The sequence below is a fragment of the Aquarana catesbeiana genome, linkage group LG11 (genome assembly GCF_042186555.1).
Source record: "Aquarana catesbeiana isolate 2022-GZ linkage group LG11, ASM4218655v1, whole genome shotgun sequence".
Classification (NCBI taxonomy): domain Eukaryota; kingdom Metazoa; phylum Chordata; class Amphibia; order Anura; family Ranidae; genus Aquarana; species Aquarana catesbeiana.
The window spans coordinates 174160626-174185219 of NC_133334.1; the positions used below are offsets into that span (position 1 = coordinate 174160626).

At 46.9% G+C, this 24594-nt stretch overlaps 1 protein-coding gene across 1 annotated transcript in view; it reads left to right on the plus strand.

Moving 5' to 3' along the window:
* MEN1 (menin 1) overlaps positions 1 to 23553 on the plus strand; it is a 560267-nt gene extending 536714 nt beyond the window's left edge. The window contains exon 10 of the mRNA XM_073605053.1: positions 21469 to 23553. Coding sequence (XP_073461154.1) covers positions 21469 to 21828 — 360 coding nt within the window. The 3' untranslated portion in view covers positions 21829 to 23553. The remainder of the gene's footprint in view (positions 1 to 21468) is intronic.
* The last annotated feature ends 1041 nt before the right edge of the window (positions 23554 to 24594 follow it).

The following is a 24594-nucleotide window of genomic DNA, read 5'->3' on the forward strand; positions in this document are numbered from 1 at the left end:
AAAAGGTGTTTTTTTTCCCACCATCTCTTTCCTGCTCAAACCCATCCTTCGGAGACACTGAATACGCAAACCACTAGGCAAACAGGATTTCAGAGACCTAGAAAGTTGCTCAGTTTCACTTTCCAAAAAAATTACTAGGTGGATTTTAAAACTCATCATTCAAGCCCATGAATGTCTAAGGACAAGTTTCTACCTTTCCCTGTCAAAGTGCACTCAACAAGATCCTTTAGTGCTTCTTGGGCTTTTCATTCTCAGGCATTGTTTCTCATATTTACAAGGCTGCCAACTGGTCTTCTGTTCACCCACTGTTATTTACTACATGGAGGTTCAAGCCTTCAGCTGATGCTGGTGTTTGGTTGTTAGGTTTTTCAGGCAGCTCTGTAGGTTCCGTTGAGTCCCCTCTGTTAGCCTGTTGGTTTTTCTGGGCCTGTTTGCCATTCATTTGCTGTGCCTTCCCCACAATTGGATGTCCCAATTACTGCACCCTGTGTCCCTTAGAGCTGGTTTGCATTGGCAACAAGAATTGCCGTTCCTCTGTAAAGTGATCCATTCTTTTCATTCTTTGAAATGATAATGATTCTTTTCAGAGGCGTTTGACAGGCAGTGGGGACATGATATGTCACTTCCTCACAGACTGTTTTAATCCCATAAATGCTGTGCTACCAGGGTGCTTGACTGGGTCACGTTCAGCAGGTGGTAGTGCCTGCTGAATGTGACGGGGTATAATTTCTGCTGCGTGTACAGCCCAGCTGCTGTTTTTGTAGTTTTAGGGGGAGCGGCTGGGAGGTGGTAAAAACAAGTGGATGAGCCCTTAATGTCTGATTAAGAAAATATGATTTCTCTTTAGTTCATCGACAGACACAGCACTCCATTAACTTTGACTATAGGATTATATCGCCCTCTGCAGGAGTAGGACTAGGCAAAACAAAATAAATCAGCTACACCCATGGGCCGTCCTCAGCTGGTATATAACCCCCTCCCTGCTATAGGCATTCGGTTTTCTGTCTAGTCAGGAGTAAGGACCTAGGCTCCCTGATGGGATCTATTGGTCCTAGCAATTTTTTGCCTTTTTTCTTGGGAGATCTACAGTCAACTGCCAGGCTGGGCGACGGGCTGGATAATCTAGATCCAGTAGTCCGGCCAGAGAGCGTGTGCAGACCGCAGCTACGCGCTAGGTTGGCCACAACATAGCCTTAATGGATGAAGGCTGGCCCGTGGGTTAAACGCCTCGCAGGGTCGCATACGACCGGGCTCTGGTCTGAGTCACAGCACCCCCCTGGCTGACAGCCCCCCACTTTTTGTTGGTGCTTTATTGTTGTCATGTAGGGTGATTGACAGCATATCCATTGGTACAGTACAGAGCATTGTATGAAAAGTACATATGTGCATATACAGGGCAAGAGAACTGAGAACACCACTACACGCAGTAAGGAAACACAACTGTGGATACAGAAAACATAGGATCTGGATACCAGCAATTACAGTTCAATTGTCAGACTCATATAGTACTTGTTTTGAGTCCGGTAATCATCATTAGAATACTATACTAAGTGGAGGTCCAGGGGGCCCACACCTTTTCATATTTCCACTGACAACCCAGATTAATGTATGTAATCACATAGGTAGGGCCGCTCCGATCTGTGCTTTCCAGGAGGAGAGAGATGGGGGGTGTGATCCACTTAAGAAGTATCTCTTTCTTTGCGTAAAATAAGAGATCGGAAATCAGTCGTTTGGAATTATTAGAGCGCTGTTCATCTTCATGAACCCACAAAAGGGCCAGCTCGGGTAGCATTGGAAGGGACAGTTGCAATCTAGAATTAATGACCCTGTGAAGAAACCGATGCAATATTATACAATCTAGTATATCCTATATAACTATTGTGTATATGTATAAACTTGTCTAGTCCCTATACTTGCTAGTCTTATCTATCAGAGTATGCTAGGCCTAATGATATAATGTTAGCTATGAAGACAGACACCTTTGTTTAGTGAAAACAAAATCTTCCATTTATTTCCCAAGGAATTAGGAAACTAACATAAAAGTATTAAAAAGGAATTACAATGTTACATAGCTTATAATGAGAACACAATATATTAAACAGCAGATATCTACAATATATAACATCAATAAAATATATAATACAAGAATATACTTATCACATCCTTTTAGAATAGACTTGTCCTGCTAGTCTCAAGTTATTAAAAGGAGAGCTGTGGGCCGCATGGAGTTTAGGCCTGATCCAGCACCCAGAGCAAGGCCTCAAGATGGCAGAGCCATGAGGCTTGCAAAGACCAGCAGAGAGAAGGGGAAGGAAGAATTGCCTATGTGTGTGTGCTCCTCTTATTCAAACATACACGCCTACTCGTTGCCACCCCCATTTGCCTTCCATCCAATAGATATTGCCAAGAGGTATTCATCTTCAAATGTCTGCTCATTCTCCTGGAAGCATGCCAGATTGTCCACTAGGGGCAGCTCCATTAGCCCTGTGTCAAATCTCCACAGACACCTTGGCAGCAGTGGTCTCTTTGAAGCTTGCAATCACATATATCACAGCAGGTGGGCTTGAGATAAGCCCTTTTGCTATGCAGATTCTGTTTGGGGCCACATTCCTCTGTACCTTTTAAAACTGTGGGACTGCAAGTGTCAGCATGGCTGATCTTGGGAATAAGGAAACATATGTACAAAATCCATAAATATGTTATTAATTCATGTTGAATTCCAACATTTCCTGCTTTGCACCTAAAGGGCGCATATCACCCTTCTTCAGACACGGCTCCTATTGAACAGTCCATAACTGTTTTCTCCCCAACATGTGTTTCCGAGCCAGTACCTATAGAACAGTCCTTAACTGTCTTAACGTGTTGTGTTTTCCAACATGTGCTTCAGAAACAGCTCCTATATAATGGTCTTACCGCATTGCGCTTCTCAACATGTGCCGCTTTGCCACTGAGTGACACACCACCATCATTCTTCAGCGACAGCTTCCATGTCACCATTCTGTATCTTCTCCTTTCCGATATCTTCAGAACGGGGTGCAGTACCGGCAAGGGTTGTCCATTCGCTCGACATTCACCAGAACACACTCAGAGCAACATATTAACCAGCTTTCAGATACCGAGTCTTGAGGAGGGCCTTTCGCCCATATTACTAGCCTAAAATACACCTTTATCACACTATACCATGACCTGAATCAACCCATCCCCATAATATATACATATATACGTGTCCCACTAACGTTACCTCGGTATTCTTTAGGACAAAGAAACAAACTCATCACATTCTCTACCAACCTCTCAACATGGTTGACCAAAATCCGGAGCCACTTTAACCTGGGTGTTTATGTGACTTTGTTGAATGCTATCATGGATGCCAGCAATCTCTCTGAGCAACAAAGCCCCGCTTAAGTTATGGCTGAGAGTTTGTTTCCCAGGAGAACGATGTCCACTCCATTAACAACACCCATCGCAGCTCCTATTCCCCCAATATAGTGCTAAATACATCCCTTCTCTTCCGGTTACTTCTCAGACATAAGCGTCCTACATGCACCTCATTCTGTGTCCGCACATCTCTGGGAGTAAGCCACTGGTACAATGACCATACTTGATTCAGTGTATATTCAGCACATATAGGGTAATAGCTTTTTATCAACCACTGTGAGATGTAGCGCCATGTGGTGAAGGCATATTGTATCCTGGTATCCAGCGTTTGTTCCCTTTATCTAACGGAACATGCTCCTGTGTGTATTCACTGGCATTATCTGTGCAAGGTTCTAACCTCTCAGGTGAGACATCAATTCGGCGTATCTCCCCCATGTCCAGTTCTGGTGTCCCGCATGTCCAATAACCGAGAGCTTCTCTATAGGACTGCTAGGATTGAGGCACCACCCCTACGAGGAGGTTTTCACCCCATTGATGTGTCACCTGGCACCCTCTAGTTTGGCCAACCGACACCTTATTATGCATAAGTGCCAGCCTCCTGGGTACCTGCACCATATTAATTCCGTTATGTCAATACCTGTCACACATTAAAAAAAAAAACCTTTCCTTCTTTCAATTCCTCCCTCCAGCAAAAAAAACATATTTTACATTTCATGTTCTGACGGATTGGATATGTTATATTCCTTCCCCAACCTCCAACCCATTGCGCATGTAATAATAGCACGTTTGCATTCATCAGGAGAGACTGCGGCAAAAATGTTTCACAAGTCTTGTTGATAGGCATCGTCTTTCAGATTCAGCATTAGCAATAAATTGTCCATAAAAAAAACAAGTATTAATCTGAATCTTTTTGTTTGTCCCTTCTCTCTTGATGTTTATCGGAACAAAATTGCAGTGTGGTGTGGTACAGACAAACTGCCAACCAGATGATCATCTGTCATCCATGTTCCAGAAACCTCTCCAATCTCACTCCATCAAGATTCTGGAAGTGCAAAACAAGAGTAGAATCAAATTCTTATCCATAATATCTGCTTGCTTACTATGTTTGCTGATAGTTCCTTTCTTGGAACCCAGGAACTCAATATTCCTGGCTTCTGCAACTCTTAATCAAATCATCAAACAACCATGATTTCAGGATGAACCCACTGTAAAATGGATCCCCATGGTATGATCAAAAATTTTAAAAAACGAACGTCAATGTTGCTTCTCAAAAAATTCTCAATTTAAACACTAAAAAAAAACATGCATTTATCTGTATCTTAAGATCTATGCACTAACTCCCCTTTCAGGTGACCAAAGCGTAAACCTTTTGGAAATCTTTCCACCTGAATGAACATAAAAACAAATAACAAAAAAACGAACTCCTGGAGGACATATCCCATGACCATCTATTGACGGAATAGCCAATTACCCCCCTTTCAGGTGGACTAAACAAACATTTTTCCACCTGAACAAAACAAAATAAAATAGATGACTAAACAAATACCAAAAATCTAAAAAAAAAAAATTAAAAAATTAACAAAATTAAAATTCTATTATCACACAAAAACAACATGACAAGACAACTATCATAAAACAATGACAAACACTCAACTTTTAATTAAAGACATCTATGCGTTTCATCCTGAGAAGAGTACTGTAAGTGCTCATTTCGATCTGAAAGACAATTAGTTAATGGGAAAAACAAAAAACAAAACATCTGTAGCTCATCACAACATTTGTACACTTAATTTGTAACTTTTTATTCCATTAATGTCTGACTATTGTTTAATTTTTTCATTGTTTGCAAACAATTACTAATTAATGAGCTTGTGGTACCATGTGATAATCGATTATGCATTTACAATAACCTAACCCCTGTTCTTCTAAATTTGCCCACTGTTGTTCTCACTTTGAAGGACCTGCAAACAAAACACAATCATTAGTATCCAAACCAGTTTAACTCCTTCCCTGGTCTCTGGAAAAGGAACACAAAGACAGTGATCACACACAATTATCATGACAGTTGACCTTTTAAGTCCCCCAAGCCTTTTCCCATTAATTGTAATGCTAGGGGAACTTAAAAGGCCAATTGTCATGATAATAATACCTTAGTCCAATAGGCTGAAACGATGGGGCAGTCCCAGAACATATGGAAGAACGTGCCTACATGTGCTTTACATCTAGGGCACTCAGGGTTTCTATCAAGAAAAACTCGATGAAGTTTTTGGGGTGTGTAATAGATCCTGTGTAAAAATTTCACCTGAATGAGCTTATCCTTGGAGGATATAACCAGTTTGGGGCCGTATTCAAGACAGTCCTCCCAGCACTCCCTGTCCAGTGAGGGTTGGCCCCTGTGCCATGTTTCCCATAGCTTCTTCAATTTGGGGGAGTCAGTACCCAGGAGTGCACCGTATAGGGTGGAAAGAGGCTTGGCGAGATCTCCCGGGGCCAGAATCTCCTCAATGGGGTCAGCCTGGAGGAGAGGCAAGTGCGGAAACTGGGCTCTGGCTGCATGTTGTAGTTGTAAGTACCTGAACCCCATCCATCGGGGCAGGTCGTATTTGGCCTGCAGGTCTGTGAATTGTAGCAGGGCACCCTGGGGCATAACTTGGCCCAAACTTGTAATGCCATATCTGGCCAATATTAGGGGGTCTGGAATGGTGCGGAGGTGTGGTAGGTTAGGATTTCCCAACAGGGGGTGTGCTGCTGACCACTGGTCCGGCTGCGTAAAACGCAGTCGAGCAACAGTCCACACCCTCCATGTCGCCCTTGTTGGCCCCAGTGTCGTGTTGTATGCCCCGGATCCCCTGTAGGCAAAGCTGCGGAGCCCAGCCAGTGAGCCCAAGCAGCTCGCCTCGCCTCGACAGACCGCCGCGTTGGATTTGGATCCTTGAAACCACCACTGAACCATGACTAGTATTGCAGCCCAGTAATACACCTGAAAGTTGGGGAGGGCTAATCCTCCCAGGTGAGCAGGCAGCCACAGTGTGGAGTGGGCCAACCTGGGAACTGCTCCATTCCAGATAAAGGAGCCCACACATTTATCAATCTCCTTAAAGAACACAACAGGGACCCACACCGGACAGTTCCTAAATAGGTAAAATTTAGGCAGCATAACCATCTTTAGGAGATTGATACGACCCAATAGATTAAGAGGCAGATTCGCCCATGCTGAGCATTTTGTAGACAGGGCAGGCAATAGTTTTTTCCCTATATAGTCTGAGGGGCGTTTAGTTACTAGGACCCCCAAGTAGCAGAACTCCTCAACCCAACACAGGGGGGAAGAGGCCGCACTTTGAATTGCCCCTTCATCTAAGGGGAAAAGTACCGACTTGGCCCAATTAATCCTGATACCCGAGTACCCCCCAAAATTGTCAAAAATTCCTAAGGCGGCAAGGAGCGAGGAACACGCATCATTGAGGTACAATAATGCATTGTACAGGGACAGCCGCTCTTCCAGCTTACCCAGCCGCAGGCCCAGGACATCCAGGGCACACCGGATAAAAATTGCCAGGGGCTCCAGGGCCCAGGCGAACAGACTGGGGGAGAGCGGGCATCCCTGCCACGTACCACGAAAAAGAGCAAATGGTTCAGATTGCCAGTTGTTCGGACTCGCGCTTTGGGAGCACGATATAGGAACTGGATGCCGTGGATGAACTTAGGGCCAAACCCAAAGCGACACACAAAACCTTCCATAAATAGGTCCATTCGACAGAATCAAATGCCTTTTCAGCGTCTAATGAGGCAATTACCCTGGTACCCGGATTGTCGTGTGTAACAGATGTGTTTAGGAAGAGTCTTCTAATATTAATGTCGGTCCCCTTACCCGGCATAAATCCTGTCTGATCTATATCGATCAAATCCTTGATTACCTGGGACAGTCGGTTAGCAAGGATCTTCACAAAGATCTTGTTGTCTACGTTTAGTAGGGATATGGGTCTGTAGGACGAACAGTTCAGGGGATCCTTGCCAGGCTTGGGGACCAACACTATTATAGCCTCATTCATGCTGTCAGGTATGGTCCCTAGGGATTCAAAGTCAGAGAGTAGCGTTGTCATTTTAAGTGCTAGGTGTTCCATGAAGGCGGAGTAAAATTCGGACGGCAAGCCACCTGCCCTGGGGGCCTTCCCTCCCTTTAGATCACCCATAGCTAGTTGCACTTCCTCCAGGGTGACGTCAGCCTCCAGCCTCTCCCTGTCCTCCATGTCTAAAACAGGGAAGGACAAGGAGTCTAAAAAAAGAGGAGAGATCAGAGTCCGAATAGTCTACCCTGGAACTGTACAGTTCCTTGTAAAATTCTCTAAATTTGTTATTGATGTTGGGGGGTGATGTGAGCAGCTGGTTCTGGTCCTTTCTAATAGAGCCAATAGGAGTAGAAGGGGCATTGCCCCTTACTAACCATGCCAGGAGTTTCCCATTTTTCCCCCAAACTCAAACACCCGCTGGGCCGAATATAAGAGGGCCTTGTCTGCCTTTGCAACCCTAACATCGGAGAGATTCCACAGCGCCTGTTGCCAGGCTTCAAAGTGAACATCGTCCGGGTTGGAGACAAAATCCGCCTCCAATTTAGTTGCTCCTACAGTTCCTCCAAAGATCGAGCCCTCTCCCGGTTAATGCTCAATATTTCTGAGATATATTGCCTCCTAACCCAGGATTTAAAGGAGTCCCTGGGTGGGCGAGGTTGCATTATCAATCCAGAAATTGCAAATAGAGGCAGTGAGAGGTTACTGCATTTCTTCCCCATTGCCCAGAATCTGCAAAATCTCCAGAGACAGGACTCAGGGGGAACAGTTAATGCTAAAGATAGGCATAGGGGTGCATGATCAGATATTCCCCTGGGAAGCACAGATATACCCCGAACACAGTGGTAGTGCCAGGCCTGAGGCAAACACTAAATCAATTCTGGACAAGGTCCTAAAGGTGGAGGATTGGCAAGTATACTCCCTTTGCTTTGGGTGCATGTGTCTCCAGATGTTCGTGAGGGCGAACGTGTCAGCCCAGTGACAGGGATCCGGAGAGTCACGAGTCGAGGGGCACATCCTATCCAGGTCCGCACTGGGGACCATGTTGAAATCCCCTAGCAGAAAAACAAGGTTGGTATCTAGCTGAACCACCGTTTGCATAATTTCATGCAGGATCTGGGCCAAGGCCGGTGGGGGGGAGATATAGTCAGACTAACACAATATATCATATATTTTAGCGTGTATAATGATGTATCTACCCTCTCTGTCTGTCTTAATTTCTATAGGCCTGAAAGGCAGGGATTTCTGTACTAGGATGCTGACCCCACAAGCATAGGTGGAGTAGGTTTTGTGGTAATTGAGGCCCACCCATGATTTTTGAAGACAGACTATTTTGTGGCCCTGCAAATGTGTCTCCTGTAGGATACAAATGTGGGGGTTATGCTTGTGAAAAAACGTAATACTAAGGAGCGTTTAACTTCCGAGTTAGCGTCCCTTACATTCCACAATATTACTGTAAATTGAGACATCTGGGGCATAGAGGGGGGAATATGAACAGGGGGAGAAAGCTCGTAGGGGCAGCATCCCAGCCCTCGGTGCAGTAGGTTCAACAATGTATACAATTCTATACCAGAATTACCTGAGCACATACAACATAAAGCACCTGTTACAACCAAAAACAATATTAACAATCCCAACACTAACCCCCACCCCGCATCCCCCACCCCAACCAAGGAATGCTTGAGTCCCCAAACATCATACACCCAATACTAGGGGGCGTGAACCAGTGGGTGTAGTCTCACACTGGAATAGGACCGTCCGTACATTACGGGAGAGGCTCCACCGCATTGGAATAAAAGAAACAGTATCTGTGTAAGGCTTCATCAGCGTTATAGAAAAGTAGCCCAGCTGGGGATACACTGAAGGAGGATGCATAAGGTACCCTTTACAAAGAGGGAAGTGGGTAGTAGGTGTACAGCGTGGTAAATTGAAAGATATCCCATATGTATCCAGTAAGGAAGGAGTGCGGGGGGAATGCTCTGCAGCAGATCGCATTTTTTGTCTAGGTGTCAAGACCTGCAGTTCCTTAACTAGGCCACTAGAGTCCACCAGTGGTTTGGTAATAGCACCAAGGGAGTCATTTCCAGGTCGGTTTCGCACTACTATAAAGAGCAGGGTAATCCTGTATACTGTATTTTAACTTAAAGGGCTTGCATAATCAGTGGTAGCACCAACAGCATGGTGCAATGATCTCTGAATTCAAACATGGTAATCATAGTGGCATAAGTTCTCCTGGTCGCACCAGGGCACACATCTTCCAACGTTGCAAACATACAAGTCATATCAGGCACAACAGGTGCAATGAGGTGAAGAATTCAAAGGACACTTCTGGGGAGATAATACCCCACTAGTGACCCCCAACATCACTATGGCAAATACTTGAGGTGTCAGGAAGTCAGGGGGGGGGCATTATAAATCACAGCAGGGATGGATTCCAGGACAGGCAGGCCAGCAACTTTCAACGGTGTGGGGGCAGGGATTCCAGCCATGCAGATGCATCCCTGGGGGAGGTAAAGAATCTTGTCGTTTTGCCATCTTGAACCCGCAAACGTGCAGGGAAGAGAACACTGTATTTGATACCCTTGACCCGCATAGCTGCTTTACCTTGATCAAATGAGCGTCTCAATTTTTGCATTTCCACGGAATAGTCTGAGAAAATGAGGCTCTATTCTGGTATGCCAGCTCTCCCTGCACCCTGGCCACTCTGAGTACCTCATCCCTGTCTCTAAAATTCAGGAATTTGAGTATAAAGGTACGGGGTGGTGATCCCTGCGGGCCTGGCTTGGGAGGAATACAGTGAGCCCTTTCTACCGCATAAAAGGGTGAGAACTGGGCTGATGGCAGAAGGGTGCGCAGCAACTTTTCCACAAATTCAGTCGGGTGAGGACCCTCCACCCCCTCAGCCATGCCTACAATGCGGAGGATGTTCCTCCTATTGCGATTTTTCGCGTCCTCGGCCTTGTATTCCAGTGCCCTCATTTTAGTGTGCAGCGTGCGGAGGTCTGCATTATGGCCCTCCACTGTGTCCTCCACGTGGCTCAGATGCTGTTCAGCAGAGGAGAGCCGGGACCGCATTATGTCCAGCCTGATGAGACCCACATCAAGCTGCACAGCTTCCACCTTTGTGGTCAGGGATGTGACAAAAGCATGGCAGTTGGCTATAGCTGCCAGGACCTCTGTGAGGCCCATCTGAGGCAGCGGGGGCTGCTCCTGGTTCTACGTCTGGGACGCCATGCTAAGGGAGGGCCGTGCGTGGGCCCCCATGTGGTCCCTGCGGGCCAGGATGGGTTCCTCCGGCAAAGGGGGGGGACGAACTTCTTACCCCATCCTTTCAATGTCCGAGAGGAGCAACGGCGCATGTGGATGTTTGCGGCCACAAAATCTTGTCTGTGGGTTCCCAGGGGAGGGGACGAGGCCGAGTATGGTGGTGGAGCAAACTTTCAAGCGTCTGATCAGTGTGCCATCTTGGTCACGCCCCTCCAGCCCCCCCACTTCGGTGACGAGGGGTTCTGTCTGGAGCAACACACACATCCATGGAGTGGTAAGAACAGTCCCCTCTTTCCTCCTTTGTGCGGGGTGGGGTGGATGCGGGGACCCTCCAGGGACAGTCAGACCTGCCTGTAGGTTCTCCTCCTTCCATCCTAAATCCCTTAGTTAAGCTGGGGTTCCCCCCCATTTATCCCCCCTCTGTGGATGTTCCCTTGGGGACTGGTGAGGGGTGCAGTACCTTTTTGGGTTGGGGACTTTTGGGGGGGTGTAGTCCCAATGCAGAGGGCGCAGCGGTGCCATTTAACAGCATTCGGATTGTCCCCTGCTGCCGGCCATTCGTTTTTCTTTTCCCCCTAGGGAGCCTCGTGGGCACATAGTGGCCATTTTGTTGTGTTTTTTGTTTTAGGCGGCCTTTTTCCTTTGGTTTAGACTCCGGCCGGTGGCCATGTTTTTGTAATATGTGGCGTCATGGCGGCCATTTTGCATTTGTCTGGCATGACGCTGGAGGAAGGCAAAGCCTGGGCTTTCCAGCCCTCCTCTTCCTCTCCTTCCGGATATAATGGACTGTATAAGCACATATGGCGAGCTGATGATTCCGAACATACGGCACTCATTTGGCTTGGTAGTGGTGAGTGCCTGGGAGTCCTTCTCTCTGCTAGCAAGGGTCTATTGTCCTGAGTGTGGGGGGTCCATAGCGGTGCCAAAACTTTTTGTTGCTGCAGGGTCTCCCTTATCCTTATGGACCCTCAGGATCACATCTCCCCCACTGACCCCCTCATGGAGGCATCAGGTTCCTCTGAACCCCAGCTCCCCATTAATGCACTGACGGCATAGCAGCCGGCCTAGCAGGAAGCATCCTCCGCCTTCTCCTGCTCAGCCTGTCTCATCTGATTCTGAGTCTGGTGCTGCCGTGGACGTGGCCCATCCAGTGGGACTTTATACCACGCTCCCTGATCCATCCGATAGTGAGAAAACGCTGGTGGACGCACTTGTTACTGCAGTGCGTGAAACTTTAAAAATGGATAATGTGGCCACGGATGTGGCTGTGCCTTTTGAGACACACAAGACGCCTCGTACAGCTAAGGTGTTTCCTTATCTTCCCTTATTTTGACAGATCTGTCTATAAGGATTGGGGGCAACCAAAGCAACCTTTTGTGGTCCCCAAACGTTTTGCAGTACCTTACCCTTTTGAGGAATCACTTTTAAAAAAGTGGACCCTCCTGTTTTAAATAAAGCAACCATGATCCCAGTAGAGGAATCCCCCGTCCTTTAAAGACCCGGCCGATAGGAAAGCTTAGTCTGTGGTGTGCAGCATGTTTACTGTAGCAGGTTCGGCATTGCAACCGGTCCTGTCCTCGGTCCTGGTGTCTCAAACACTAACTGAATGGGCCAAGCTTTTTCTTGGGTCTAGGGAATGAGCAGGTTCCCTCTGCTTACGTTGGTCTGGGGGACCAGTTGGTCCAGGGGCTGCAGTTTATATGTAATTTGTCTTTGGATGCGGCTCCAGTGCTGTCCAGCTGTTTCAGCAGTAGTAATTAGGCGGTGCTGTGGCTTAAGAATTGGTCTGCAGACCAAGCCTCCAAGAAAGCTCTCATTGATCCGCCCTTTTAAGGCGATCATCTATTTGGAGCTACTATGGATGACATCATTAAGAGTTTCACGGGGGGGGGAAGAGTACCTTCCTGCCACAGTCTAGGAAAGGGAAGGAGCCTCGTCACAAACGTGAGCCCTCCTCAGCCCATAAAAAAATATTTTGTGCTCCCAGGACTGCAGATAAGGGAAATCTTTCAAGTCTTCCCCAGGAGGTTCCAAGCAACCTTGGTCTGGTAACCCTACAGTTGGCTTCTCTGGACCCGCAGACAAGACCCCTTCAGCATGAAGGTCTGCCCTCACCCATTACTGGGGTGAGGGGACATCTTTGCTGGATTCCAGCCTCCTGGACCTTCTTCATGAGCATCAAGGGAATCCACTAAATGATACCTTTGAGGGTACTAAAGAAGGGGGGCAGAGTTTGTCCATTTTGGGGTTTCTAGGCCCTGAGTGCGGATCCTCCTTGTGTGGATAATTCCTGCAAAGGTTCGGGTGACGTCCGAACTACCCAAAGTCCCCCCTATCTCTGGATTTAATGTTGATCAGGGTGGTCCTTCTTCTGGTCAAACTTCGGGAACCACAGGCCGTGATTTGCCAGCTGCTGTCACGCAGACCGTCTTCTCTCACGACTTACATACAGGTTCTGGGCCTGGTGGTGTCCACCTTCAAGGCAGTTTCATTTGCACAGGCTCCTTTAGAATGTTCAGTTCAACGGGAAGATACAGAGGTTTGTGGCAAGGTCACGGGTTCCTCTGGTAGACGCCGCAGTTGTCCTAGTGCCACTGTGGGACCAATACCTTCCTCTTCTCAAGCTTCTTCCGTGGTTTTTGCAAAGGATCAAGGGTGAAGGTTTTCTGGTCATTCTGGTGGCCGTAAACATCCCTTGGGGGCTACCTCTTAGAGAGGACCAGTTGTCCCAAGGGCTTGGCTTCCATCCTGCTTTGCAGTCGCTGGTTTTGATGGCTTGGCTTTTGAACGCCAGGCACGGAGGGATAGAGTTTGTCTGGATCAGTGATCCTTACTATCTTGAGGGCGAGGAAGTCGACTTCTAGCAAGATTTACCATTGTACGTGGAAAGCGTACATTTCTTGGCGCTCATCCTGGCTCCTTTTCTGTGGCTCGGATCTTGGTCTTTTTTTTAACAGACCGTTGAGCAGAAGTTGGCCTCAAGTACCATCAAGGGCCAGGTGTCTGCCTTAGCAATCTTCTTTCAGCAACCCCTAGACACGCACTTAGTTCGTACCTTTTATTCAGGGAGTTTGAAACGTGACTCCGCCTGTACGGTCTCTTTTGCTGCCGTGGGTTTTAAACTTAGTGCTCTCGGTTCCCCAGAAGCCAATATTTTCGGGAGATTCCCTTAACTATATTGTCCCAGAAGGTGGCATTCTTGGTGGCTATTACACCAGCCAGTAAAGTGTCGGAGTTGGCGGCATTATCTTGTTGTACTCCCAATGTGACAGACCTAGCCGGGAGAGAGACTTTTGGAGGGGACTGAATGCTAGCCTCTTGCTGATCAATCGTGGGCCCTGGCATTTGGGGGGGCGATGCTCTTTGTGAGCTGTATGTCTGGGGACCCTTGAGGTGGTATTACTTTGGATTCGGGTCCTGGTCCCCCAGGACACACAGACTCTGGGGACCCTGGATTTGCCATATTGGAATAGTGACTGATTCATACCGTTGGGACTCCTACTGTTAAATGCTAATGTCATCAATTGCAGCTACCTGTCTGTTGTCTGCTAAAATGTGTATTGTAAATAAGTCTCTAGCATGGGATCTAAGCGTCATTAGATCCCCATTGTTGTTTGTGTTAATTAACTCTGCTATTGTGTGAAGAAGAGTCTATGTTGATTGTGTTTACTGAGCTACATGATGGCCAGTCTGGCCTAAAGGTCATGTCTGAATCACCTAGGCTGTCTAAAGGGATTAGTTAATTAGCCCATGTTAATTAGGTTTCTGGTCACAGGTGTATGTTCAGAGTAATATGAGCCGGAGGTACGCACCTCCACTTTTAGTGTATAAAAGAGCCTGTATTTTGCAATAAAAGAGATTCCTGGTTGAACTTACATACAGCCTTCCTGGTGTTTGTTCTGAGCTATCACAACTGGGTTAGAACGGCACATAGCTGTAGTTCTAATTCTGGAGCATTGGATGACCAAGCAATCAGATGGTGCGATCTGCAATCTGATTCTATAGCAGCAGAGGAGTGTCGGGAGAGTGGAAGCAAGCAAAGGGGCTCGTTACATTGGTGGCAGCAGTGGGATTTGCTCTCCAGTTACTGGGACACTCCAAACCAGCCTGCAGGAGAGCCACGCTGAAAGACTTACTTGAGAGCCATGGAGGGAATGGTGGGATCGTGCTTCCTTGCCGTGAACACATCCAAACCATCACCTGGATCCAAGGTCCAGATAGCAGGAGAGGAGATGTACAGATACCAGCCACCATGGAAGAGGAATTCAGAAGGAGGTTGCAAGAGATGCAGATACAGCACAGAGGACCAGTATCAGAGCAGGTCCTGCTGAAATGGTTTGATTTTATCCGCTGTGAACTCTGGAAGGAAGCGCTAGCCCGTGAGCAGCGACACCAGGGAAAAGTTCTCCCCTCCATCCATGTAAGGTACTGGTTGCAGTATGAAGTACGATTGCTGTTATTGGGGGAACAGCCGAACCAGGAGTGGACAGCTGAGTTAAGCAGGCTGATCTGGCCAGAAATGCAGTTGGATGAGATCTACAGAGCCCTCCAGTGGTATGTAGCCCAAGTGTGCCCGTGGACAGCGGATGACAGCCCCACGGAAGGCTGTGACTACAATGGCCTGGGATTGTTGTACTGGAGGCTGTCCAGGGACCCTGACTTTGGGAGTGATCGGGAGTGGCGTTTGGAGGAAATAATGGAGCACAGAGAGCGGAGACTGAATGTCTCGGAAGTGCACTGGGCACAGGAAGATTTGGAGTTTCTGGCCGTTCAGGAATGGGAGCTTGAGATGGCCTACAGACAGCTGCTAGACTCTTCTCAGCAGCAGGGTGGGGCTCCCTTTGCCTGGGACTATCAGGAAATACCAATTGACAACTCTGAAATCCTGGCTGAAGAATTGACAATGTGGCAGAGTAACAGTGTGCTTTGCCAACCTGCCCCCGCAGCTATGGAGGCGGAGGTCTTATGGCGGATGCAGCAAGTGCTGACTGACCTTGATGAACCTGTTTCTGCATGGGATGATCTTAGATGGAGGAATGTGCCTGTCCAGCAGCATGCCAGAGAATCGGCAGTGGAAAATCTGAAGATTGCCATCCCCAAACCTGAAGTGCTGACAACAGGGCAGAGCTCTGCTAACTTCTGCCCAGCACTGATAGCATCTTCTGGGTTCCACGGAGAGGAGATGGTGAACCTTTATCCCCAGACACCAGTTGCAGAGACAGGGGATTTGATAGACTTTTCTGCTGAGGAAGAACAACCTGGTGAGCCTCCAGCAGAAGAAGAGCTGTTATTAGGGCCAAACTTCACTGTGCTCTGCCCAGCACTGATAGCATCTTCTGGGTTCCACAGAGAGGAGATGGTGAACCGTTATCCCCAGACACCAGTTGCAGAGACAGGGGATTTGATAGACTTTTCTGCTGAGGAAGAACAACCTGGTGAGCCTCCAGCAGAAGAGTTGTTATTAGGTCCAAACTTCACTGTGCTCTGCCCAGCACCAACAGAAGTATCTGTGAAGTTACAAGGAACTTCCCCAGCTGAAGCGCTGGCAACCGGACAGAGAGTCCAAGATCTCTGCCCTACACCTGCGGCAGTTCCGGAGGCTCAGGGTGAGGAGGAGGTGGTCACTTCCCAGCAGCAGATCAGGATACAGGGGGAGAAGGGAGAGGAGGTATTTGTCATCCCTCCCCAACAGTTGGCCAGGGTGGAGGAAGTGGTCTTTCCTCCCCAGCAAAGATCCGTGCACCTGGGAGACAGTACCACAGACATATCGTCCCAACATCCAGATGAGGGAATGGAAAAAGGAAGCAGCCGGCTCACTTCCCCAATGGCAGCTACACAGTTTGGGAGTGGAGGAAGCCAGCCTCCTGCCCCAACAGTTAGCCAGAGCAGATGTTGTGGGGTTTCCAGCAGAAGGGCTGGCAACAGGGCCGAATACTGCTGGACTCTGCCCTCAACTAACAGAGGATGGATTTCCTGTGAAGGTGGATTGGACTTCAGTCTCCACCTGTATACCCCAGGGATGCTGGGCAGTCAGCCCAGATCCCCAACAGCATGACGGAGTGAGCCCAGACGGGTTGACTCCGAAGTTAGTCTCCTGCCGAAAGGGGAAAAATGTGACAGACCTAGCCGGGAGAGAGACTTTTGGAGGGGACTGAATGCTAGCCTCTTGCCGATCAATCGTGGGCCCTGGAATTTGGGGGAACGATGCTCTTTGTGAGCTGTATGCCTGGGGACCCTTGAGGTGGTATTACTTTGGATTCGGGTCCTGGTCCCCCAGGACACACAGACTCTGGGGACCCTGGATTTGCCATATTGGAATAGTGACTGATTCATACCGTTGGGACTCCTACTGTTAAATGCTAATGTCATCAATTCCAGCTACCTGTCTGTTGTCTGCTAAAATGTATATTGTAAATAAATCTCTAGCATGGGATCTAAGAGTCATTAGATCCCCATTGTTGTTTGTGTTAATTAACTCTGCTATTGTGTGAAGAAGAGTCTATGTTGATTGTGTTTTCTGAGCTACATGATGGCCAGTCTGGCCTAAAGGTCATGTCTGAGTCACCTAGGCTGTCTAAAGGGATTAGTTAATTAGCCCATGTTAATTAGGTTTCTGGTCACAGGTGTATGTTCAGAGTAATATGAGCCGGAGGTACGCACCTCCACTTTTAGTGTATAAAAGAGCCTGTATCTTGCAATAAAAGAGATTCCTGGTTGAACTTACATACAGCCTGCCTGGTGTTTGCTCTAAGCTATCACAACTGGGTTAGAACGGCACATAGCTGTAGTTCTAATCCTGGAGCATTGGATGACCGAGCAATCAGATGGTGCGATCTGCAATCTGATTCTATAGCAGCAGAGGAGTGTCGGGAGAGTGGAACCGAGCGAGCAAAGGGGCTCGTTGCACTCCCTATTTGGTGGTCCACAGAGATAAGGTGGTTCTCCGTCCCTGTCTATCGTTCCTACTTAAAGTTGTCTCAGACTTCCATTTAAAGAAGGACATTGTGTTGCCTTTCTTGTGTCCCAAGCCAGCTCATCCTATGCTTTGGATGTGGTTCGAGCAATACAGGTGTATCTGGCAGCCACTGAGTCCTTTCGGAGGTCAGACTCACTTTTTTGTGGTTACACAAGGACCAAGGAAAGGGCTGGCAGCTTCTTCGGCTGCCATCTCCAGATGGATCAAACAGAAGGGTGACTCAGGCCTATTCTATTAAAGGTCAGGTTCCTCCTTTCCCTGTCAGGGCACATTCTGGTTGAGCGCTTAGTAGGTCTTGGGCCTTCCATCATCAAGCGTCAATATCTCAGGTTTGCAAGGCAGCCACTTGGTCGTCAGTGCATACTTTCATCAAATTCTACTGTAGCACCCTGGTCTTAGGCAGGGTTGCTGACAAATTTAGTTTGCTAGGTGGTAGCTAGCCTGCCTAATTGTTAGGGGGATCCACTGACTTTTCCTTAAACCTGAGTTTGGTGCACTTCTCTCTTCTATCACTAGGTGGCATTGCTGCCTTTGGCATTAAAATGTCAAGATCACAGTAAGTTCAGGTCAGACACATTTTCTCAGCCAATCAGAGTCGCTACTTTGCATGCTGGGATAGTCAGGTGATCGGTGTTCTTTTAGTCCCAGGCTAAAGCCTGGGAGCTGTACGTGTTGCACCAGCTGAAGGTTAGGCCCGAAGCCTGAGGCCTAGCCACGTGTGTCGAGGCTCAGCCCGAGCTGAGCCAGATCGTTGCAGAGGTTCAGCCGGCTAGAGAGAGACAAGTAGTTGCCATAGGTGAAGAAAAGCAGTTGCCGTCAGAGACGACCACTCTTGTTGCCAGAGGCAAGCAAGAATCGGAGTCAGAGGGGACACAGTCGCCAGCAAGGTACAATCTTTCCTGTTATCAGAGGCCATGGTCTATGGAGACTGAAGAAGTACCATAGCAGCCTTTTTCACCAGCTGGGGACGGTGAACAAGTTGGGAAAGCATCAGCAGAGCCATGCTAGGGACCCAGCGGAACTGTGTGGGTGATGCTTGCAGAGGATTCAGCAGGTTAGCTGAAGAGCCAAGTCGGGGACCCAGCAGGACAGTGTGGGTGACACTTGGAAGCCACAGTGGGTTAGTTATGGAGGAGTCCAAGGGATCCAGTGCGGAATGGGATCTGAAGAGTCTAGCGAGAGACTGGGAGCTCAGTGAGAGGATCTACAATGGGATACTGCGAGTTGTGATCTGTATTGAAGTTGAAGTTACCGGATCAGTTGCTATAGGAGACAGCGGTCTACAGATAGTTTGCTGCAGTTCAGCTTTAAGGCCCTTGAACTGTATAGTTGTTCTATTTTTTCGGAGTATGCCAAGCATTTTTGCATCTGCCTAAGGGTGTTCAGGCACTAACCCTCTCTCCCCAGTTCTGTTAGGAGACAATAAATCTCTTTTTGCATTCTCAAAGTGTCTGGTGCCCAACGTGCTCTATCTACACCACACCCACTATGCCTAGTAGCCCACACTGTGAAGATGGATGTCGGCTCTCCCTGACCCTGGAAGTCACCATTGGGCCTTTAGGGGTCAGGGCCATGGCTACACTACAAAGTAGATATTTTGGCATCTGCAGATGCTTTTTTTGTCCACAAGGTTTTGCAGGCTGCTGTTTAAGGGTGGCTGTTCTCTCTTGAAGGTTGTTTTTATTTCAGATGGGGCTCCTGTGTCTTGGTTGAGCTCCTGTGACCCGTTTAGGGCTCTTGTGTTTATGGGGGTGGTTCTGCCGCAAACTGTAGTTCAAATGATGCCAGAGAACCTGAGTCTGTGTTATTGCAATAGATGTGGATCAGGGGAGAGCACAGACAGTGCAAGATGGATGGTGATATCCAGGGTGGAAGAAGAAACGGTCTATAACTCAGGGCAGGCCTCTTCAGGATAGCAGAAGCACACTCCAAAACATGTAGAAAAAAGGTAATGAAAGAGGCGCCTTCTAAGTATGAACTGTAGAAACTTTATGGTACAATAAATAAAAACACTCACATTGAGGTTAAAAACGAGATCACTATGAGGAAAATCCTGCAGTGGTGTGTCTCCTTGCTCGCTGGTTCAACAGGCTGTTTCACTCAGGAACCCATAGAAAGCCGTCCGCTGGCTCTGTACGCTCTGTGGCTCAGATGGTAATGCAGAGGAGAGGTCTGAGGCGCTTGTGGACCGCAGCAGAGTCTGACATCACCGGAAATGTTGCAACGCCGTTTCTGAGCCTGCACACTGTCAGTGGAATGGACAGGCACGCTCCTTTGTCAAGTTTGAGTGACACAGCCTGTTGAACCAGCGAACAAGGAGACGCATTGCTGCAGGATTTTCCTCATGCTGATCGTTTTCAACCTCAATGTGAGTGTTTTTATTTATTGTACCATAAAGTTTCTACAGTTCATACTTCAAAGGCGCCTCTTTCTTTGCCCTATCTCTTGTGTTTAGCTTTGATTTATTTTCCCCACCCCTCATTTTCCTTTTGGCACTGCTTTTGGACATCCCTATAGTCAAAATTAATGTAGCGCTGTGTCCGTCGATGAACTAAAGAGTAAATAGGGTTTTTGTACTCACTGTTAAATCCATTTCAATGAGTTAATCGACGGACACAGCACCCACCCCTCTAAGAAGGTTTTGATACTTCTAATACTGCTTGCTACTAAACTGAATACCTACAGCAGGGAGGGGGTTATATATCAGCTGAGGATGGCCCATGGGCGTAGCCAAGTTTTTTTTTTTTCTGCCTAGTCCTACTCCTGAAGAGGGCGATATAAACCTGTAGTCAAGATCAATGGAGCGCTGTGTCCGTCGATGAACTCAGAAAAATAGAATTTACGGTGGGTACAAAAATCCTATTTTTTATCTTGCGGTATAATCCTTTTTTTGGAGTAAATTATATGATCCACTCCTACTATTGCTTGCTCCATAACTGAGCCAGGTTGGGAGTGGGAATAGTTAGACAGGGCTGTTCTTACAACTGTTTGTCAGTTTCCAAAGAAGCAGCATGATCAATGTACTTGAATACTTCATCCTGCATCCCCTAATGTCCTAATGTTTCAAGACAATATTGCCAAAAGAAACACTGTTTTGTCCCACAAAAAAACTTGTATGAACAATGTGTAACATTGTAACATTTAATGTGTACATTAAAAAATAAAATACATACATTAAAAATTACAGCAAAGGTACCTTTCCAAATGTTTAGTAACGACAATCTACAGATACCTATAGGTGATTGCAGGCTTCTTATTCTTTGCATACCTTCTTTTTCTTTCCCTCTCCATTTTTCTCACAGTTGCCATTTTCAGGCTAAATTAATTCATCTTCATTTACCCGAAACTTTGCCTGTAACTCTGGGTTTGCCTCCTGGAACATGTGACATAGCACATCATATAATGGTGAAAAAATCTCCCCGCCCCCCAAGATTACATTTTCCAGGAAGGCACTGCTGCTGAATTTTTCCCAGGATTCCGCTGTGAGGCCAGGGCTAATTCACCAGTGCCTCACTCGACAAGGAAGTCGAAAAAATGTAATTGTAAGTAAAATCAAACTAATGAATGTTAAGATGATTTCACTTCAGCCTGCAGTGCTTTTATGCTGATGTGATTTTTAGTAAAGGGGGGGGATCCAGTTTAATGGCAAGACTATTTCCAAATAAACCAAGACATATAAATGTAAAGTTTGCTTTGGTCCATAAGGGGTATAAATGTAAAGAGAGCTGAAGTGGTGTAAACTATCATCATGGGTAGTAATGCTAACCTCTCTTTCACACACAGGTACGACAGCAGGTCACACTTGTAAGTTCAGAACCTGCTACTGAAGAGGAAGACTGTGAAGAAGTGAGACGAAGAGCCCCTCGGCGAGATTCAAGGCCTGGGGAGCCTGTTCTCCCTGTTCAGCGTCCAATCCCAGAACCAAAAGGAGAAGAAGTGGAATTTGCACAACCACTTTCACTTAGTTTCCAGAGCCAGAAAATGAAAGGAATGAAAGAGCTTTTAATAGCTGCAAAAGTGAACTCCAGTGCTATAAAACTGCAACTCACTGCTCAGTCACAAGTGCAGCCAAAGCGGGCACGAGCACCTGGGCCACGAGATTACAATCTGGGATACTTGAAAAGGCAACGCAAAGGGGTTTAAGGACAGAGTGAACCAAATAAAATTTAGGAGTTTAATTTTTGCTAAAAGGTTTTTTTGTTTGTTTTGATTTTATTTGTATTTTTTTTACAATTTAGTAAGTGTGACTGTGTAAGGAATTAAATCCTGAATTAATGTTTTTAGATTTATATGTCAAAATTATATTGTAGTATGGAAATATTAGCAGTTGTAACCTCCCCTTCGCAAAAAATAAAAAAATGCATTGGGTATTTGTTAAAGTGTTATTCGGAACTAAACAAGCTTTTCTGTTTGTATTTGTAAGATTGTGTTGTCATCTAAATATAGCCTGATTATCAAGTTTATAGCTGAAGTTTTTTTGTTTGGAGAACTGGGAATATGCGCGTTGACTAGCCAACAAACACATTGTGTCTGTGGCAGTTCCGCTTTAAAATAAAATTAAACCCTGAGGCTACATATACAGTAATACATAATAGTAAGTAATAAACATGCTAAACTTTAATTTTCCTAGCTGCTGACTGCTGCAGCAACAGTTGAAATACTCTATTCCGGAAGCACATAGAAGAGCCAGACCACTGCTCTCGCAGTGAAGTAGCCTGACCATCCAGCAATCTGAAACGTCTCACTGCACACTATTCTAATCAGTGCTTTCTCTGCTTAAAGTGATTGTAATGTCTAGGTTTTTTTTCTATAAAAATCACAAACACGCTATACTTACCTGCCCTGTGCAGGGATTTTGCACAGAGCAGCCCGGATCCTCCTCTTCTCAGGTCCCTCGTCTGTGCTCCTGGCCCCTCCCTCCTGTTCAGTACCCCCATAGCAAGCAGCTTGCTATGGGGGCACCCGAGCCGAGTCATAGCTCCCTGTGTCCATTTAGACCAGGGGTCTCAAACTGGCGGCCCTCCAGCTGTTGCAAAACTACAAGTCCCATCATGCCTCTGCCTGTGGGAGTCATGCTTGTAACTGTGAGTCTTGCAATGCCTCATGGGACTTGTAGTTTCACAACAGCTGGAGGGCCGCCAGTTTGAAACCCCTGATTTAGACACAGAGCCCTGACCTGGCCCCGCCCCCTCTATCCCCCGATTGGCTAGCTGACTTTGATTGACAGCAATGTCAGCCAATGGCGCTGTGTCTCGGCCAATGGCGCTGTGTCTCAGCCAATCAGGAGGGAGAATCTAAGACAGCTGAGACACTCGTAGGAATCGTTGGACAGAGAGGGACCTCAGGTAAGTGTTAGGGAGGCTGAGAGGGGCTGCTGCACACAGAAGGCTTTTTTATCTTAATGCATAGAATGCATTAAGATAAACCTTCTGCCTTTATAACCGCTTTAAGCAATGCTGTTGATTTGGGGAAATGTTCAGAGGGGGCATGTCAAACTACTGAAAAAGATGATTTGCATGTGAGAGCAGCAGTTAACTCTCCTAAGTGCTGTCAGCTGTCTAACCCTTTCTGCAGCATTTGCTATGTTCCCCCCCGGGATATAGTAAACCTGTAAAAGTGACCATTGGGCCCCTTACTAAGCACACTTGAGCTATTGAAATCAAGTAGTGGACCCCCATATAGGTCTTTCTGGTAAGCAGAATCAAATTGGTATACTGCATGTATTTGGGTGTAGGGGATTGTGGAATGAGATACTCTGTCCTTTCTAACTTAAATATAAACAGAAACTGCATGACATTCAGTTAGCTTTATGCACTGTGTATCATAAACTGAATGTAATTGTTTTAATAAAATACTGTTTTCACCATATTTTTTTAACCTGTTTTCATCTCAGTGTTGCTAAATTCCTGCAGCCTCTTTCGGCCATTTTCATATCTACATACTCCAGATGCTCCAGATGTACGTCATTGCTCTAGTCCTGCTTCCTGTTACTGACAACTGCAGACCAGGCTTGTGCAATGTGTGTCAGCATGGATACTTGTAGTCTCCATCAGGGGCACGTGACAGGCTGACAGCTCCCTTAGCAGACAGTTGTCACACAGTAAGGGTCCTTTCACACTGGGGCGGTTTGCAGGCGCTATTACGCTAATAATAGCGCCTGCAAACCGACCCGAAACAGCCGCTGCTTTAATTCCAGTGTGAAAGCCCCGAGGGCTTTCACACTGGAGCGATGCGCTGGCAGGACGGTAAAAAAAGTCCTGCCAGCAGCATCTTCGGAGCGGTGAAGGAGTGGAGTGTATACCGCTCCTTTACCGCTCCTGCCCATTGAAATCAATGGGACGGCGCGGCTATACCGCCGGCAAAGCGCCTCTGCAGAGGCGCTTTGCGGTGGTTTTAACCCTTTCTCGGCCGCTAGCAGGGGGGTAAAACCGCCCCCCCGCTAGCGGCCGCATACCGATGGTAAAGCGCCGCTTACAATAGCCCCCGCCCCAGTGTGAAAGGACCCTAAGGAAGTGCCTGAAATTGGATCTTCACATCAGAATCACTGGGTGTTTTATTTATATATATATATATATATATATATATATATATATACATATACACACACATTGAACAAAGTTATAAGACGCAACACTTTTGTGTTTGCCACTATTTATCATGAGCTGAACTTAAAGATCTACGACTATTTCTATGTACACAAAAAACGTATTTCTCTCAAATATTGTTCTCCTTTGCCGAGATTATCCATCCACCTCACAGGTGTGGCATATCAAGATGCTGATTAGACAGCATGATTATGTGTGCCTTAGGCTGGCCGCAATAAAAGGGCACTCTAAAATGTGCAGTTTTATCACACAGCACAATGCCACAGATGTCGCAAGTTTTGAGGGAGCGTGCAAATGGCACACT